This window comes from Python bivittatus, unplaced genomic scaffold (genome assembly GCF_059951505.1).
Source record: "Python bivittatus isolate LINGU-HERP-01145 unplaced genomic scaffold, Pbiv_v1 ctg000480_np1212, whole genome shotgun sequence".
NCBI lineage: Eukaryota > Metazoa > Chordata > Lepidosauria > Squamata > Pythonidae > Python > Python bivittatus.
In genome coordinates, this window is record NW_028277075.1 from 79,622,930 (window position 1) to 79,644,169 (window position 21,240).

Here is a 21,240-nt window from a genome sequence, read left to right on the forward strand (position 1 = left end):
GATTGTGATAAATATTTAATTTATTTAAAATTTTGGGGAAATGTCATATATTTAATTGTTTTAATGTGAATTAACCCTCCCTCCCTTCCTTCCTTCTGCTTTCTGTATTATCGTGTATTATTGTACTTGATTCTTGCTTTCTTCTTTTCTTCTCTTCTGTTATAGATTAAAAAGCAATAAAACAATTGCAAATAGTTCTGATCTTTAACCTAACATCAAAATAACTCTCATTTTAACATATGAAAGCAATAGGGAGCAAGATAGAAAAATAGCAAATGTTAAAATATTAACTTTGGCTTCCCTAAATTATTCTTGCTGCATGTATGTTATGATAAATTTCTACTAGAAGTGGCAAAACATGGGTTCAAAACACCATTAATATGAAGATCAGTGGGTGATTGGAGTCAGTTGTTATTTCTCAGTCCAACATACCTCACAACTTATTATTAGGACAAATTGGTGACAAACTTCCTTGGGAGAAAAAAAAATAGTGCATGAATAAAATAAGATACAGTATGTCATCTATCTACCTATCTTCATTCCCAATTAATGATGCCACACTTTCTCTGGGAAGTCAGGAGATGAAGTAAGATATGACATCAAGTCAACAAAATCTTTTTAAAACAATATTGGAGTCTTGTAACATAAGTCCAAAACATACTGATTATAAAAAGGAGACATAAAAAAGCAGGGATATCCATTCTTTATTATTTCCCAGAGTTTATACTTTTTGCTGAATACATCTTTTGAAGATGCCCAGATATCTGTGGAGGGTAAGAAAATGCCATAAAACAAGCTAAATAGCAGCTTTTTCTTTATCATTTGCCAGAATCCAGTTCTCATCATAATATAACATTCTCATTGCATTTTATCTTTTCCAGCTCTAGTGAAATCTGGGCCAGAAGTATTTAATAGAAAATATTTCAGTAACTTATTTTTCTGACTTGTTCAATATTATTTTTCCTCCTCCTCCTCCTCCTCCTCCTCCTCCTCCTCCTCCTCCTCCTCCTCCTCCTCCTCCTCCTCCTCCTCCTCCTCCAACAGACTAATCACTTTAAATGAGTTATGTTGGCAAATGATATCCAAGTGCACTTAATTCTAGGTTCTATAATAAACAAAATAACAAATGAAAGAAAGAATGAATGAATGAACAAATAAATTGTAACTTGAAGCTTTTTTTGGTAAATAAGATAAAAAATGGCAATTGGCTGCATATAGGCTTTTCTCCACCCAGGATCTTTTAAATAAAGGTTGGATGGATGGACAGAAAGACAAGATAGATAACTGGCATGCTACAAAATAAAGTACCAGCCTCCATCATAAACTATATTTTCAGGAATGCTTCTGGAGTCTTACAGGGAAAAAAAAAGTTCTAAAGTAGACTGCTAGTATCCTATAGTCTGGAAAAATTTGGGGTCTGGCTGTGGCTAGGCTAGCTGACTGTTGGTAAAATTGGGGAAGTATCACCATCTGCTTCTCTGATGAGACAGGGGTCTGATAGCAGAGGGATCCTGAGCAGAATCTCACTTACCCTCAGTCAAACTCTCTGTTGCACTTATATGGCAAAGGGTCAGAGATTGTGACAACTGATCTTTGGCTTCACCCAAGAAAGATATTATCTTAATGTGAAATTCTGGATTTTGTTGCCAGGTCAATATGACTACACCATTCCTTTTTGGTGAGTTGAGGAAAACTGAATTTAGTCAATCAGTAGCAAGAAGCTACAATAAAAGAAGAGGATTTACAGTGGTACTTAAAAGTTTGTGAACCCTTTTGAATGTTCAAAATTTCTGCATAAATACGACCTAAAATGTGATCTGTGAACAAGTATGATGTTTTTGACTCATTTGTTTAATTGGGTTCTCTTTTAGTAAATCCATTCATTGATTTAAAAAAACAGTTCAGCATCTAAAAAATTCATCAGCCTTATGAATATAAAAACCCTTTAATTTCTCCGTATTTATGCTTTCCCAAGAAACCTCTGGTTTTACCTAAGGGCAATGTAAGGTAGTGATTTGATTCTACAATAACATAAATGAGGGCTAAATCATTGTTTGTTTCTTCATCCAAACAATCCAAATGGCTGAGGCACAATCAGAAAGTCTCTGGTGGAGGCTAGTTCTAGAACATCTGTAAACTCCACCCTCATTTCATCTGAAAATGAATGCAGATTAAATGACTTCAAGATCAACTACCCCTCTTTGCCCACTAATTGAAAATTTTGGAGAAATCAACAACTTGCAGACTTTCACTTGGCCTAATACAAAATTTGAAATTTGATATTGTTTTAAGCACACGATATTACTGCACAGTCATCTCTCTGAACGGCACTGATATTTTAACATGATCAAACTACGTGCATAATTTCCATGCCTCTTGGAAATTAAGCCAAAAAGAGTTGCCATTCACACAATGGTTCAGTGAATAGAAAGATCAGGCTTCGCAGTGTTAAAGATACTTGGCTAGGAATCAGCTGTTATTTTTTTATGGCATTCTGCTGGTTTTGATTTGTTTTTGTTGTTGTTTTCCCCCTTTTTGGCACTGCCATTGCTGTTTCAAGAAAAGGACCTCAAAGACAATAACTTTTTTTCACTAATGGATAAATACCTGGCCAAGTTAAAATTAAGCATTGATCTTGTCATACCAAGTTCTAAGTGTTATTGATTTCTTGGCCCAGGCTCTCAGTACAACAAAACTGCAATATTGGGAAAAATATAGTAATACAGTGACTTTGGGTTTTGTAACCAAAAATAGTTCAGATACTGGGATGAAAGCATACCCTTATGTGCATGGAGAGTTAATTTTTTTTTTTTTTACATTCTTTGGGATGTAGTTGTAATTCAGTAACCAATACAGGCTATGGTGTGACTGGATACAGTTTATGGACTGAACTTTCTTGTAATAATCCTGAAGGTCTTATGATAAAGTTACTTCACTTATTAATTAAGGACACATGTTTTCCACTGTATTTGTTCTAATCGTTCCTATATGCCTTTGTTGTCTTTCAAACGTTTATTAGATACCTAAGGTATACATCAAACACTTGATCTAGGTTTTTATGGATATAGAACAGTGTTGCCCAAACCTGGCCACTTTAAGATGAGTGGACTTCAACTCATGCTGGCTGGGGAATTCTGGGAGTTGAAGTCCACTCATCTTAAAGTGGCCAAGTTTGGGCAACACTGATATAGAATCTGCACATGAGGGGAGTTCCACAGAGCATGATGCAATCCCCAAAAGTACATTTGCCAGGGCCTCCACTAGAAACAGAAGGGTTGTGTTCACTTCTCATTCACACTTCTCTTGAGCTTGAAGGAGAAAACCTGACTTGAGAGCTAGCTTGGCCTGGTAAAATGGCTTCAGCTTGCTAAAAAGCATGGACCTGATGCAAAGAAGCACAAATATAGGAACAGCTTATGCAGCTTGATAAAGCAGAAATGAAACCTCAAGGAAGTGTTGCAAGAACAAGGAAGTAGGCCCTAAAAGTGCTAACATTTGGTGATACTGCTTCTGCTACTATTAGATAAGGCAAAGGAGACTCTGAGTTGCTAAGGGAGGGATGCTGTTACTATGGGAACATCATTATCTGACTAAGCTTGCGACATTACTATATAAGTTGCTTCCCCACCCTTGCCAAATGAACATAACCTTGTACTCTCCCCTTGCACAGTTACAATAACCTTGGCTCAAAGCAGAGAGTATGGTTTCCACTCACTAAAAAAAGGTAATGGACTTGTTTTTTCCCCTTCAAGCTCCATGAAGGACACTGGCTTGTATGTTGTATTCCTTGACTGAGTAAACCACAAAGGACTAGAAGACAATATGGATGTGTTCATGGACATGGACATATACGCATCATTATGGCATACACTTATGTGCACACAGATTTACAGTAGGTATGGAAATTAGTATTTTCTTCTACTCTATGGGAATACCTCTGCATTCATAGTAAATTGGCTACCTCCCAACATACAGTGTCTTACTGGAGGTAGGGATAGAAAGAATAAGTACCCTATCACTTCTCACCCATAATTTTAAGCTCTAAAAATTCCTGAACATTTTAAAGTCTGATATGTTAGATAATAGATGAGGAAGAACTTGCACAGGGGAGATAGTTTATTTTGCTCTTTCTTTTCCCAAGATTCCTTAAGATTTAGATTGTATTCTAATTTCGCTGCTTTTCTTTGCAGATACTAGAATGAGAAGCCTTGCAGGCAGTGATTCAGGGTTGCAACTTTTTGCTATATAAATCTACTGCAAGAACTGGGAAAGTAGTTAAGAAAAAAATCCAGCATTTCCCATAAGTAAGATACAAAGCTTATTTTAATGAAAGAAGCAGAGTCCAATTTTTGGACCTCTTTCCTCTCCACACAGAATAATGGATTGAAGAACTCATGCTTTTGGGTGGTATTGTTATAGAAGGCATCACTTGTGTTCATCCTCTGCTGTTTTCTGTATCTCTCTGGGCCTGGGTAGCCTTTCCAATAAAGAAGGTGTTACAGTCTGCCCCTCCTGCACTTTGAAGCCAAAATACACTCTACCTTGAATTCCTCCATCCAAACCAAGTTGGAAGGGAAACAGAAATGTAAGGGGGGACAGGGAGTGGATCAGGGGAAAATGGTGGAAAACCAGTGGTATCTTCATTATGGTGAAAATTACAGAAAGAGACAATGGGGCTGTCCTGTACAACCATTGGAAAAGATCCAAACAATTTAATGTCCAGATTCTTAGATGGTCATGTAAACAGGAGAAATCTGGTAGACACCCAGAGGTGAACTTCAACAACAATGGAAAGGGGCTGCCTGTTGATGTTGGTTGTCAGATCTCTTGTAAGAAGCCTTGACAAGATCCAGTTGTTTCTTGAGGAACTGCTAAACTACCTGAAGTTCAGGTATGGCTGGTAACTATCAGAACTGAAATAGGTGACATGAGAATAGAAGAATGAGCTGATTTATTGTATACGAACTCAGCCATAGGCAAAAGATCAGGCCAGTTGTCTTCTTGATAGTTCACGTAGTAATTACGTTATTGCACAAAGGTAACATTGGTTCATTCTGTTTTTCCATTGATAGGGCATGATGGGCAGAGGAGAAATAACACCCAAGAATTAAGAAAGTTCTCTGGGTTCAGATGGGTCACAAATTTAACACTTTTGCTGAAATCAGATGGGAAGGCATACTTTGATGTTTAAAAAGGTGGTGAATGCATAAACAGGCAATCTCAAGAAGAGGGAAGGCTGCAATAGGGGATAAAATGTGTCATTTTCAAAAACAGGATAACCACATCCAGGCTCACAGTTAGACCATTGATGTCTGATATGCCCGTAATACAGTCCAAGGAAACTGTATCCCAAAGATTATGCAGTAAAGTGCCATGGCCAGCTCTGACTCTGAGGAGTCTGAGGAGGAGGAATGTACTTCAGGGGACCCCATGTGCAACAGCAGTGTGCCTCAGGGTGAGCAGCAGGTAGATAGACGCCTGGGGCTGATTTGGCTGCAGAGCCTGTGGAGCAGCTGGGAGCAGCAGAAGACGAGGGGTCTGATCCAGAGCCTCCTCTCAGTCCTAAGACATGTAAGGCTGAGTGAAGAGCAGAACAGAGGAGGTCTGCAGGGCTCCTTGCGAGGCAAGGGCATTCCCCCCAGTGATTGTTTGCACCTGGTAGGGCTCTATTTTAGAGCCACCAGTAGCAAGCAATCCTTCACTGGCACAACCACTCTGTTTACCAGAACCTCTGCCTGTTACACTTAAACTCTGCCTGTGAAAACTCTGTGCTTTTGGACCTGGACTGGCTGATGTCCTATGATGATGCTGTGACCTCTGGATTAACACTTGTAAGTTTCCAAGGGATTTAGGACTTATGGAGACTGTGCATGAGTCTATATACATGCCCTGACTGCTGCTGCTGTAAGCGTTCAACCAAAGTAAAGCCTTGAACTGTACTTCTTTGTGTGTGCATGTATGTGCCAGACCTGGGACAGGACAAAAAGAGTGAGGATGTAACAGGCTGGCTGGCTTGGTGGTTAGTGATTTGGCATGGCAACAGATGTGGCAAAAAAATAAGCTTTAATGGCTGCTCCGACACGAGGCTACCAAACATCATGGAGTAAATATTCCAAAATATCCATCTGGCTAGTTGTCACGGCAGAGCTGCAGAATGTCTTCTCTCAGAGAAAGAGGGAGGAATATATAATAAGCCATTGCGTCACAGTTTTCCCCATTCTCAGGTAAAGGTGGATGGTTAGCTAGAAGGGCTTCCTGAAGTTCATCTAGTGTGTAAAGGACTAGTCTGGTTTCAGGCTGTTTCTTTCTGACCTTGTCAGAACTAGTCCTCACAGAGGCTATGAAAACAGAGTGACATTTCTGGAATAGTTTTAACAACATCTTCCATCAACGTCTTATGCTCACCACTCAGAAGCTGTTCTCCATCCTCTTTCACTAATACAATAATTTTTGAAAATTGTGTTCCTTTAATCTTAATTTCTACCTTGTTTCTTTAATTATACAGTGGTACCTCAGGATATGAACGCCTCTACTAACGAACTTTTCGGGTTACGACCAGCTCCGGCCGCAAAAATTTACCTCGATGTGCGAACTCCCCCTCGGGGTACGGTCATTTTTCCGCCCTGACACGTGGTCCGCGGCCATTTTTCCACCCCTGACACGTGGTCCGCGGTCATTTTCCCGCCCCACTGCACGGCGCCCAGCCGTTTTCCCGCCCTGCTGCGCGGTGCCCGGCCGTTTTCCTGCCCCTGATGCGTGGTCCGCAGACACCAGAATGGATTAACGGTAATTACATTGAACCTTATGGGAAAATTTGCTTCGGGGTGCGACCAAATTCGGAGGGCGGAACAGATTAACCGGATTTACATTGAACCCTATGGGGAAATTTGTGTCGGGTTATGACCAACTCGGGATATGCCCAGAGTCACGGAATGGATTAAGTTCGTATCCCGAGGTACCACTGTACTTTGTTTCTTTAAATTAGATTGTTCTAATATATTACTTATTATTTCCTCCATGACATTTTCTTGAACATCCTTCCTGTACTGCAGAATCTACAAATGACTAACAATCAAACCCATTATGTTGTAAGAATGTATTTGGTCAAAGCACAAGGTAAAATTTTTGGGTTTTCTTTTAACATCTCTTGAGCTGGGTGGAACAGGCTTATGTGTGAACCCAGCACAAATGATATACTTCAGAAACAGAACAATGTATCAATCCCTACATTTTTCCACAATGGATCTTCTCATGAATTATCACACTCTACACTATCATTGCTGCAATGTAGTGATTAGAATTTCATAATTATTAAGCACATAAGAGCCCGCATTTTGTACACTGCATACAAAATCTAGTAATCTTAGAAACTAGACTAAACTCATACAGATTGCCTTTTACATTTATATTAGAAATCTAACTCTCCATTCATGTCTTTTCCATATTTGATTCTAAAGGTTAGAGTAGTTTGATGAATAATTTCTGCTCTAAAATATAGATGATCAAGAAAACATATTAGAAATGTATGGTCTACCACAGTTCCTCAGAGATTCATGCTAATCCATCAATGGCCACCACAAATACACTGACGTCTCATTATAATGAGATATCAAAGGGTTCCTCCAACCATGTTTTGAGTCAAACATGATAACATCTTGATAAAACAAAACATGGAAAGGCTTAAGGTATCTATCTGTCTCTCTGAGGTAGGGAAAACACAAAACATACTGGAACTTAATTTCTTGGTGGAATGCTTGCAGCCTAATACCACAAAATGCATTTCAGCAAGAATTTATATGTTAACATTAGATATGAGTACTGTATATTGCCTAAAATATAACATGTAAAGCAGCTCGGGTTACCCTACAACAGCTTCATTACCCCTGTAGAAATTAGTTATAAAAATTAATACAGTAAAATAAAATATTTTAAATAAAAATAATTCACCATTATTTTCAGAGAATCAAGTTGTGTACAATACATTCAGTACTGTACATCAAGGGGCTTCAAAGTGGGAAAACTACAGTTCAGCATTTTAAAATGACAATCAGCTTCTCAATGATTATTTAGGAAACATGTTTTCCCATATGATGTAGTGGCGTATACATAGTCCATGAAATTGATCCATTATGTTATGCTTATCATTGAATCTATAAATACTGTAACCCTTTCAGCTGTGTTATCTGCCTTATGGGGCAGATCCTATGATAACGTAGATGATAATTTTTTCTCTTTATTGATTAGTCTCCTCTATTCATTGGGTATGGAATTATTATTCCACAATACCCCATATCATGCATCAGTTCTCCTGGGTATTTCACATCTATAACAAGTGTAACATAAGAGTAGAACAAACAGAAGCAATAAACCAGGGATTAGCTGTGGTTCTATTTGTATTTCTGAAATCTGATATGATCCGTATGCCTCAAAATATTCGAGAGTCCTGGTTTTCAGAAAGGAGAGATCTCCTGTTATACTTTGCTTACCATATCAGAAGTTCAATTATTTCACTTTTATGTAACATAGGAAGGTTCTTTGAAAAAGGTTGGTAATTGATACCACCACCACAGACCTATACCCTGATTTTCTTCTACCACCTCATTTCTACCAGTGTACAACAATGCAATAGATTTCAGGCCATGCAATAAACAATAAACAATTTGTGATGAATACAGAAGTGGGACTTTTTACCTGTTATATTGCAGTATACCGTAACTGGTGGAAGTGGACCACTTGCATCAGAATCAATGTGGAAGAAACCAGATGTTTTCCCTTGGTGTCGATAAGTTTCACATGATTGCTCATAAATAGCTGAAAGGAAAATAAATAGTTTCTTAAGGCACATATCAAAATCAAGAGTTTGGGGTAGGTGAGATAAATTAGTACTGTTTAGTATATGTCTATCTCACTGCCGGTTGGCCGGATCTATCTGTGAGACAGTTGTCTGCTGTGGATAGCTAAGGTCCAGAAGATGACTCTATCATAACTACTTCTTCCACATTACTGACATTAAGCTGGGAAGGACATGGCAGCTGCATTGTGAGTCAGCAGAATAAACTGCCTCCTGACAAAGGTGTCACACAGACAAAAACAGTGCTGTGTCATCTTAAAACACTCATACATTATCTTTTCTTTAAGCAAGAACAAACTGGCCTTTCTTTATTGAACACCATGGATGGAAATGAATCCATATCTCATTCACATAGATTTTTTCCCCCAATTACTTCATTATGGAGATTTCAGTTTAACATAGGCTTGATTGAGTTAATGCAAATTTTTCTGTATGGATTTTTTTTCTCTAGATATTTTGAAGGGTAAGGGTCTTCTGGTAACAAGGATACCATGTTTGATGAAAGGGTTGAGCAATGAAGAGTTGAGCAAATTATTCTAGTTTTGGTTTTAGCTTTTATTTTTATATACAGGGTTTTGAACTGAGATGGGTCTCTTAGTGGTCTTACAGGGGAATGGAATGACCAAACTATAATCTACAGTATTTAAACAACTGAGTCCCAAAATGTTTCTTCCAATCAGCTGAGAGCTGGCTGGATGGGAACTGGAAGATCATAGCAAACAGATTATTAGAAATGGGGAAAAATGGGGCGGGGGGACCTTGAGGCACAAAGAGCAAGTCCTAAAGGAAAAAGGAATTGAAATCAGTATCAGGAGGTCAGTGGGAAGTAATATATCTAGGAATAGGTAAAATCCCAACCTAGCCAACCAGGAAAGACAACTGGGGAGAAAAAACAGAGGAACTGTTAGTGTAACAGTGTAGTATATAACGGTCATCCTTGAGATTTATGCTAATTTTCTTGTGAGGAACATCTGTGAGAAGCATTGTGCTCTATCAAGACATCTGCAGGTACCCATACATTCAATATGTATGGGTGAATATAAGCAGGGTAAACAGCAGGGGTTAAAAGGAAAGAATTTGCATTGGAAAATTCCAGAGAGTTAAGAGAAGTCTACTCTGTACTTCAAGTAAGAACTGGCACATTTCCAAGCAGCTCTCTAATCTATGGTGTTTATGACAGAAAGCAACCAAGTATATACAATTTTTTTTGAATTGACTGATTTTAATTTAATTTATTCTATTTAATATAGCTGCCCATCCAGAAGACTCTGGATTTTAATTGTTACCATTATAGAATCATTTGCATTCTATTTTTGATCCTTTCTCCCATATTCTCTCATATGTCCCAATTACTTATTCTTTTTTTTCTGAGACAGTTTGGATATAGAATTGGGACCCCTCTCTCCAGAAATAACAGTAGTGGGATCCTCTGACCAGCAACCATGTACTTGGTAGAAGTAGTAAAAGAAGTGAGCACCTTCCTCGCCTATCATACTGCGTCATGACGCTGTATTATTACATAAAGTAGTACTATACAAAAAAGGTTGGGGGAAAAAAAAACAGGAATAATACATTAATATGTATGCATGTTTATGTGTGGGTGTATGTATGTGTATGTATATATATATGTGTGTGTGTGTGTGTGTATGCCAATGAAATATGGATCATCAAGAGAACTAACATTGAAAGTTTTGATGTTCTATTGCCACCTGAATTGCATATTCCTTGAATAGACTTAAATAATGTGCTGCCTCTTTTCTAGTTCTGAATTCCAAGTTTTGCCTAGGCCCCAGATCTGATCCAACTTTCAAGCATGAGGAAATAGATTTTGAGACGGATTTTCTATATTTAAATAGAAAGAAGGAGGAAGAAACTGATTTCTCTGAAAGGTGTTAAGTTTCATTTTACCTTAGATGTAAATTTCTTCTGAAAAACAACAACAAAGTACAGCCATTTCTGGTTTTCCTATTCTAATCTTTGGGAGAATGGAACCCCCATTTTCCAACTCTTGATCTGAAACCAGGTACCGAGTTAGACTGAACTATTTCTAAAATGACACATATCGGATTCAGGGGTTTCTGAAGCTTGGTATTCAGAAAGCAGATCAGGTGGATTCTGCATAATCAAAATATACACAACACACAGACACACAGCACTTGCAAAAGAGAATTTTGTTGTTGTTTAGTCGTTAAGTCGTGTCTGACTCTTCGTGACCCCATGAACCATATTGCGCCAGGCCTTCCTGTCCTTCACTGCCTCCCTGAGTTTGCTCAGTTTCATGCTCATTGCTTCAGTGATGCTATCTAACCATCTCATCCTCTGCCGTCCTTTTCTCCTTTTGCCTTCAATCTTTCCCAGCATCAGGGTCTTCTCCAAAGAGATCTCTCTTCGCATTAGGTGACCAAAATATCTGAGCTTGAGCTTCATTATCGATCCTTCCAATGAGCAGTCAGGGTTGATTTCCTTTAAGATTGACTGGTTTGACCTCCTAGCAGTCCAGGGGACTCTCAAGAGTCTTCTCCAGCACCACAGTTCAAAGGCATCAATTCTTTGGCGCTCGGCCTTTTTTATGGTCCAGCTCTCACAGCCATACATTACTACTGGAAAAACCATAGCTTTGATTATGCGGATCTTTGTCGGCAAGGTGACGTCTCTGCTTTTTAATATGCTATCTAGGCTTGCCATAGCTTTCCTCCCAAGGAGCAAGCGTCTTTTAATTTCATGGCTGCAGTCTCCGTCTGCGGTGCTCTTGGAGCCCAAATAAATGAAGTCTGTTACTGCTTCCATTTCTACCCCTTCTATTTGCCAGGAATTGATGGGTCCAGATGCCATGATCTTAGTTTTTTTAATGTTGAGTTTCAAGCCAGCTTTTGCACTCTCCTCTTTCACCCTCATCAAGAGGCTCTTTAGTTCTTCTTCACTTTCTGCCATTAGGGTGGTATCGTCCGCATATCTGAGGTTGTTGATGATTCTCCCTGCAATCTTAATTCCGGCTTGTGATTCTTCCAGCCTGGCATTTCTCATGATGTACTCTGCATATAGGTTAAATAAGCAGGGTGACAGTATACAGCCTTGTCGTACACCTTTCCCTATTTTGAACCAATCGGTTGTTCCATGACCGGTTCTGACTGTTGCTTCTTGGCCCGCATACAGATTTCTCAGGAGACAGGTAAGGTGGTCTGGTACTCCCATCTCTTTAAGAATTTCCCACAGTTTGTTGTGATCCACACAATCAAAGGCTTTTGCATAGTCAATGAAGCAGAAGTAGATATTTTTCTGGAACTCTCGTGCTTTCTCCATGATCCAGCGAATGTTGGCAATTTGATCTCTAGTTCCTCTGCCTCTTCGAAACCCAGCTTGTACATCCGGTAGTTCTCGGTTCATGTATTGCTGAAGCCTAGCTTGTAGGATTTTGAGCATAACCTTGCTAGCATGTGAAATGAGTGCAATTGTGCGATAGTTTGAGCATTCTTTGGCGTTGCCCTTCTTTGGAATTGGAACATAAACTGACCTTTTCCAATCCCGTGGCCACTGTTGCGTTTTCCAAACTTGCTGGCATATTGAGTGCAGCACTTTAACAGCATCATCTTTTAGTATTTTAAATAACTCAGCTGGAATACTGTCATCTCCACTAGCTTTGTTGTTAGCAATGCTTCCTAAGGCCCACTTGACTTCACTCTCTGGGATGTCTGGCTCAAGGTCAGTGATCACACCAGCGTGGACATCAGGGACATTAAGATCTTTCTTGTATAGTTCTTCTGTGTATTCTTGCCACCTCTTCTTAATCTCTTCTGCTTCTGTTAGGTCCCTGCCTTTATTGTCCTTTATCATGCCCATCTTTGCACTAAACGTTCCTTTCATATCTCCAATTTTCTTGTAGAGATCTCTAGTCTTCCCCATTCTATTGTTTTCCTCGATTTCTTTGCATTGTTCATTTAAGAAGGCCTTCTTATCTCTCCTTGCTATTCTCTGGAAATCTGCATTCAGTTGCTTATATCTTTCCCTTTCACCCTTGCTTTTCGCATTCCTTCTTTCCACAGCTATTTGTAAAGCCTCATCAGACAGCCATTTTGCTTTCTTGCATTTCTTTTTCTTTGGGATGGTTTTAGTTGCTGCCTCCTGTACAATGTTACGGACCTCCGTCCATAGTTCTTCAGGCACTCTGTCTAACAAATCTAATCCTCTAAATCTATTCATCACCTTCACTGTGTACTCACAAGGAATATGATCTAAGTCATATCTGAGTGGTCTAGTGGTTTTCCCTACATTCTTCAATTTAAGCCTAAATTTTGCAGTAAGAAGCTCATGATCTGAGCCACAGTCAGCTCCTGGTCTTGTTTTTGCTGTCTGTATAGAGCTTCTCCATCTTTGGCTGCAAAGTATATAATCAATCTGGTTTCGGTATTGACCATCTGGTGATGTCCATGTGTAGAGTCGTCTCTTGTGTTGTTGGAAAAGAGTGTTTGCTATGACTAGCTTGTTCTCTTGACAGAACTCTATTAGCCTTTGCCCTGCTTCATTTTGTACTCCAAGGCCAAACTTGCCTGTTATTCCGATTATTCCTTGACTTCCTACTTTAGCATTCCAATCCCCTATGATGAAAAGGACATCTTTTTTTGGTGCTAGTTCTAGAAGGTGTTGTAGGTCTTCATAGAAGCGGTCAACTTCAGCTTCTTCAGCATCAGTGGTTGGGGCATAGACTTGGATGACTGTGATATTGAATGGTTTGCCTTGGATACGCACTGAGATCATTCTGTCGTTTTTGAGGTTGTACCCCATTACTGCCTTTCCCACTCTCTTATTGACTATGAGTGCAACTCCATTTCTTCTAAGGGTTTCTTACCCACAATAGTAGATATAATGGTCACCCGAATTAAATTCACCCATTCCCGTCCATTTCAGTTCGCTGATTCCCAAGATGTCGATGTTCAGTCTTGTCATCTCATGTTTGACCACATCCAGCTTGCCTCGGTTCATAGATCTTATATTCCAGGTACCTATACAATATTGTTTTTTACAGCATCGGACCTTCTTTTCGCTTCCAGATACATCCACAGCTGAACGTCCTTTCGACTTTGGCCCAGCCGCTTCACTCTTTCTGGAGCTACTTGGAATTGCCCTCCGCTCTTCCCCAGTAGCATATTGGACACCTTCCGACCTGAGGGGCTCATCTTCCGGCGTCATATCTTTTAGCCTTTTCACATTGTCCATGGGGTTTTCTTGGCAAGGATACTGGAGTGGGTTGCCATTTCCTTCTCCAGTGGACCACATTTTGTCAGAACTCTCTGTCATGACCTGTCCGTCTTGGGTGGCCCTGCACGGTATAGCTCATGGCTTCACTGAGTTACGCAAGCCCCTTCGCCACGACAAGGCAGTGATCCACGAAGGGGGCAAAAGAGAATATTTATTATTAAATAAACTTTCATTTTAGTTCATTAGTTATAACAACTTGCTTAATGTTGTTGATTTTGCTTTTGTTTTGTTTTGCTTTTTTAGCTGCTGAGATGCCGACTCAGTCACATTCAAGTTAATTGATAGATTTTTTCCCCTTCATAGGTGGCAGGAATATTTTGGAAAAATTTTGCAAATGTTCAAGAAAGTATGGAATTTTGTCCCTTGTTAATAAACGAGTAAATGCTACCAGGGCTAGAGGTAAAATATAAAAATGTGATGAAAATAGGAGTCATTATTGGTTGATCCAATGTAAAATCTGTATTTTTGTTGCCCTGAAATCAATTACACACAGAATATTTTGTAGAAGAGCAGGGCCAACAAATGGACAAACACATAGGACAATTTTAAAACTCTTATTTTACTTCTGGAGCTCTCAAGTAGATTCCCTCAGCTATAAATACTGTATATTTAATTGATTAGCTACTTTATAAGAGTGTTATAAGAAAAAGAAAGAAAGGTTTGCTATATTAGTGATCTTGATTTGGAAATATAAGATAATTTTTAATGCATGAATTCCCAGACATTAAGACATTTTGCAGAACAAGACCCTTGGGGTAGAATAATGTTACTTTTCTTAGTAGCTCATTGAAATGAATCATTATTTTTCATATCTGTGGATAAATCTAAATAATAAAATCAGGTGAATAAAGACTGGTAATGAACAGTTCTGGTTTTTCACAAAACAATTATGGTAACATTTCAGTACCCTTCCTATATGATATATATTCCTATATCAGACTTCTGATATTTTGAATTTTATCTAACAAAGAAAATTATTCTTCCAATAGTTTAGCCAGCACATGTATATGCTGGTAAAACATGTGATTCCCAAGCATTGTGTGGACCACTTTTTCTTTAAACCTCTCTCCCTGAGTGCAACCATTTGAATTATGAGATGAGAATTCATGCTGGGTGATCCAGCTATGGATAACTTACACTTACTGCTGTATTAAGTAACCAAGGTTATTCTATAAATAGTAAAAGTAATTAAAGTGGTTTCTTTTTCAAATTCTAAATTGTTTATCTATTGCCTAGGGAATACAAAACCATCCCAAGGAACCTGTCAAACATATTCTCCAAGTTAGAAGTTTGAAGAAACTTAATGATACTAAAGATAGACAGTTAATAGGCCTCTGAAAAGTGACTTAGATTTGTTTTAATTAAGCAGCTCATGCTGTGGAGGCAACAGAATATGCCCCAATGAAATACTTTGGATGGCCTCAAACTGCTTTCGGCCAGTTCTACGGAAGAAGTTTCTTCTCTCTCTCTCTCTCTCTCTCTCTCTCTCTCTCTCTCTCTCTCTCTTTCCCCTCCAATATTGGCTTAAGATCTTCCAGACTAGGTGGTTTGGGGATTGCCCGCACTATGAAATGGGCCTACTCAGCCAGGAAGACATTTGGTGCATGAAGCAAACAGTGCCCCTATATAGGGCACACTAAAGCTTTTGAAAGTGGTCCAAAGGAGATTCCTAATAGTTGGTTTAGGTGCATACTATAATGCTTGCTGCAGTCACCAAATCTGGAAATCCTTCAGTGCATGCCAAGGATACTCCAGCCAAACCATAGTGCAATAGGCACCCATCTTAGAAGTATTTGGGCCAGTACTACAGAAGGAGATACCTCTCAGCCTGTTCCCATAACACAAGCTCTATGGGAGAAGACCAAGAGAGCTCTGAAGCTGGATGGGGCAAAACACCACGGTCCCTTCAATCTTACAAATGAGAGGAACACAACAGGGAATGCATCATCATTTCCTTGAAGCTCTGCAATGGCCTGAACAGAAAATACACAGACATAAAAGTACTTCAGACATTATGTGTAGGACACAGGGGGCTACCTGAATCATATCAACTATTTCACAATGTTAATATCAGCTAGCAATGGGTCTCCAGGAGTTCAGCCTTACCCAACATTATCTAGAAATGCCAGAGACTGAATTCAGTATAATTTTCACACAAAGTATGTGCTGTAGTATGGCCTCCGCAAGAACAATATCAGGCAGACAATGGTTGGAAAGTCATTGTAATGTCATTTTTCATCTATACAGTTCATGTATAGAATTTGCTAATGCCTTAAAAGTACATTTTTCTGTTGACATTTTGCCAATCATGAATCTTATACTTTGCTTTAAAGAAAATACAGAACAGTAAAAGGATGAAATAAATGCAATGTGTTGGGTTGGATGTCTGGTATTTCTAGAAACTGCTCTCTACAATCAGCCTTTAATGACCTTTTCAAATCCTTCTTCGTTGGAGCAATCATATATTCTGAACAAACAAGGATAGATGTGCAGCCCCATTCATTAGTAATGAAGGAGGATAGTTTTATAGAGTACCTGTGCCAACAAAAGGGGTTATTAGAGGTTATCCCACAAACTAGTAAAAGAAAAATGCATATCCTGAAACACTTCCAGAGTATACACAATTGTTTGTTTGCATATTTTCCTTTATTGTAGATAACATTTGTCATTTAATAGCTGTGATATGCTGATAAGTCATTTGTTACTTTACCACTGAAGACTGAGCATTTTCTGTATATGATACACAGCTCTGACCCTGTACATTTTCCAGCTCTAAGAAAGGAATGGATATTCTAATAAAGAACCAGGAGCTCTAACTGCTCGAAATTCAAGATGATGTGGAGAAGGCAGAAGGCAGAAATATTCAGCAGAAGATGACAATTCATGAACAATACTGACTTGGCTATCCAATATGGCCTTATTTCTATTCAAATTTAGTCACATCACTGAGCATAAAAACTTGTTTTTGTACTTCCTTCCGAATTATATGCTCATTTGGAGAAAGTGAAATAATGAAAGCAAAAGGCAAGTTTTCTTTCCATTATCATTTTTTAGCATATTCTTCTTCATAAAAATATATATTTTTAATATTAAATCCAGAGGTGATAAGCCTGGACTGACTGATTGACATTTCCTTCCTTCCTTCCTTCCTTCCTTCCTTCCTTCCTTCCTTCCTTCCTTCCTTCCTTCCTTCCTTCCTTCCTTCCTTCCTTCCTTCCTTCCTTCCCACACCTTTAATAAAGTACTTGCAATGGAGTGATTTTTCATACTTACAGCTCTTCTTTTCATACCAGTCCAAATATATTTATGTAGACTTTCTGTGAATCCTGATCCTTCCATAGATGCAATCCAGCCATATGGTACTATAATCCAAACTCAATCCAGCTCAAACAGCTGGCTAACAACTTTAAATTTGATATGACCAATCCTCTTTCTTTTACATTTTGTAACATCTTTAGTTTAATCCTCATTTATTTCACCAGATAGTTTATTTATCTTTGCCACTCATTACACATCTTTTCATCAATTCTTATAGGGATTGTTTGGAATAGGAAACATAGGGACTTTCTCCCTTGCATCTAACCACAACACAAACTTTCTACAGCACAACTTTTTTTCTACCATGTCATTATAATGTAACCTGTAAAATCTGTTAGGCGTTATCACCCATTACTCAAATGGAAGTCAACTGACTTCAGTAACTCAGTACAAAGGCAATAAAAAACAGCAGGAGAGGGACTGGGAATTGAAGCAGCAAATTTCATGCCAGCATAATTTTCTATTGACTAAAGGACGGATGGATGGAGAGCAGTTGAACTCAGTAGTGGGAAAAGGGCACTCTAGGAAGGTGCAAGGCTGTGGGTGGCCTGACAATAAAGCAGTCACCAGCTCCCTGGCAAACTTTCTCTTTCCAACCTTTTAAGAAATCTCTTTTTTCACAAGAGAAACAAAGAAGAGACAGCACTCTACCACAATAAGAATCAGGCAAGTTTAAGTACCCACCAAAACCTTTTCCATTATTTCTGAAGTTTTTATTTCTCTCACAAGCAGAAATTGCCACTCTTGTTCTTGCACTGGTTGGCAAAAAAGGGGAAATCCATTTCAGTTCAATCTTATATGAACAGCATGTGGAAACATATATGAAGATGAGCAGTGAAAATTCACTTGCAGTGTGACTTCTACTGACATGCTTTTGCCTCAAAAACTTTCTTCAAAAGACTACCTTCTGGAAGGTTGGAAGGAACTCTTCTTTGATAATGTAGTAGTTCCCAATAAAATTGCATATTTCAGCAGCTGGGCCTAGAAACCAGAATAAAGTATTCCCCTGCAAAAGCATTATAGGTTAGCTCTAGATTTCCTCCTGATTCCAAGACAGATGCTGGAGGCGTAAAGCTGGTTTCCAGCAGATCAAAACCACAAACATAGTTATGCAAAGGTTTACTACAAATGATGACTAACTTGCCCATATGGAACAGTGACCACTCAGATGGTGCTGACAGTTTTTAGCAGTCTGATCTGATAGGCAAAATCAAGTTTGTTTTTGTTTTTTAACAGTAATGTTACTGAAACAATATTTTTAGTAACAAAAAAAAAAAAAAAGACAATAGACAATGGAAGGAAGGAATTCTACTTCTCTAAATGCTTTAACAGCAGAAGCATTAAGAGCCAGGCAGTGAAGTCAGAATGTTCACCCATATAATACAATTGTCACGTTAAATGGCAAAAAGAAATGAAATCTTCACTTAAAAAAAAAAAAAAAAAGACTTTGACAGGCCTTACTGTTGACAGACTAATAAAGTCCCTGCTGCGTATTCTAGGATGACAGATGGCTGGTTTTGTCCTTATAAAAACTACATATTTTCTTATACAATGCCAAAAAAGTGTATGTGTGTGCAAATATAGCTTTTATTGATCCTGAATTTTTGAACCTAAAGTAGAATGTTCATAAGAAATTATTTCAGTGGCATTATATCCTTCCAAAGGGAAAACAATGTCAGTTTGACAGATAAACAAAACAAAATACAACAAACATTTTTTTTTTTTTTCCTCCAAACATACACACAAGGAGGACTCATATATTTGTGACATGTTCTGGTCAGACTGCTCAAGTCCTGGAACACTCCAACACATCTGATCACATTGCTACCTGTAGCCTGGCAGGATGGAAATGAAGATGGATGTTCTAAATTCCTCCTCATTCTGAGATAATGCCTCCCATACTGCTTTTGGTGGCTTTCCATAATTGGAAATTTGTGACCTCAGAAAACCATGGCTGCTGAAATTTTCTGAGAAACTAAGATTTAATCCTAACATTTGCCCAGCAGAGCAACAAAGAACAGTATAAATATCAAAGTACCAATGTTGAAATATTGTAGCCCCTTTAAGCAGTGTTTTCCAGTCAGCCAGGGAGGGAGGGAGAGAGAGAGAATACAAACACACTATTAAATATATAATATTTAAACATCTTGGGTTGACTTCACATTCCATTTTCAGAAATGTATGATGCTAGAAATGTCTCAACTCTGATACACTGTGAGATTAAATTTTATCTCTGTTTTTGACAATATACTAAACCTAAATCCAAGTAGCTCAAGGAATATCACCTGTCCTAACTAGCTGCCCAGGTGTTTCTATTGCCTTCAGATCCCCCCCTGAAGGTACCCTACCAAATAAAGCAAAAGGAGGGGGGATTTCTCAGTAGTGTGGCTTAATTTAAGGGATATCTTCCCCACAAAAGCATGTCTGGAACCCAATTTAAAGACCTTCCCCTTCTCCCAAGCACCAGTACAGTTTTGTGCTTTGTTTAATTTTAATTTATCCTGTTCTACAATGGACTATGGGTTTCATTATTTTATTTATATTCCGGGGGGGGGGGCATTGTAAGTAACCTTGTAATCTGCCCAGTGAAGTTTAATTATTAGGCTGATGATGAAAATGATGATGGTAGCATTGATGATGATGACAATGATAACAACAGTAACAATTTTCCAGTTCATAGTAGAGAAAACTCAAACAAAAAGAAGGTGAAAACGATGCAGGTCCTAAGAAAAAGTGTTTCAGGTTATTAAAGACTTGCACATTTTGGCAGCATGATATTTGGTGTTTTTAGAGACTGTAACTTTCTTCTTCTCTTCTTTTCAGGTCATGGAATATATTCACTTTATTACCAGTTATCCATTCAGTAAGATGGCTGCTCACTGATTTTTATATAGGTAAGACCATAGCTTTGTGCTTCAAGCTGGGCTTCAAAAATTCCACATGTGCTGTATTGATTGTGAATAAAAGGTGATGGGGAACAAAACTAGCAAAGTACAGCTGGCTCAGCAGCAGTTGTCAGTGTGAGAAATTTAAAAATTATTCAAGGGAAAAAGTAATAGAAGAATACAAAGGAAAAAAAAGCTTAGTTGGGGAAAATGTTATTGGTACTGCAAAACAAATCACAAACATGGGAACACTCACAAATTCAACGGGACATATTTGTAATGTACAAAAAAGTAATATTGTGTATACCAGAATTCAATAACACAGGGCTCACTGATTTCAGGATAGTGCCAAAATAGTGCCCACAGCTTGCTAAATTAAATCAAAATGTTTGTTTAAAAGGATGCCTCAGTGATCAAACCCCACATAAGAATGCTGAAACCCTGAGATATCTGCAAAGGTTGTCTGAGTAAATTGTTGATCTTGGGCACAAAACTTTATTTGGCATTTTATACTACCCTGGGCAGGTAGTTCCAAATACAATGCCTGGTTCAGATCCAGGAAACATAAAATTAAAACTAACATTGAAAATGCTTCTCTTTGGTGACATTAAATAAATTAACAGCCACACTGAAGAAATAGATTGGAATGTAGTTCAGAACAAATTATCAATGTTCTAAGCCCAATTTGTTCTGTTGGGGGAGGAAGGGTCACTCCTCAATGTTGGTTCAAGATTGTATGCAAGTTCCAGAAGTTTATCTTAGGCAGAAATTCACATGACAAAAATGTGGATGTGTATACTGGTCTTTTGCTATTTCCTAGTTGGATTTCTGATATTGATTGATCAATTGAATGAAACACCAGGGATTCATAGATTTTCTCAAGGATTGCAAGGTCAGATGAACCTCAGGAAGACTATATTCTAGAAGATAGAG

The 21,240-nt window shown here is 38.4% G+C and overlaps 1 protein-coding gene across 1 annotated transcript in view; it reads right to left on the minus strand.

Moving 5' to 3' along the window:
• Window positions 1–21,240, minus strand: part of CNTNAP5 (contactin associated protein family member 5) — a 406,384-nt gene that overhangs the window by 136,879 nt on the left and 248,265 nt on the right. The window contains exon 12 of the mRNA XM_088146406.1: window positions 8,692–8,811. Within this exon, the coding sequence (XP_088002532.1) occupies window positions 8,692–8,811 (120 nt within the window). The remainder of the gene's footprint in view (window positions 1–8,691; window positions 8,812–21,240) is intronic.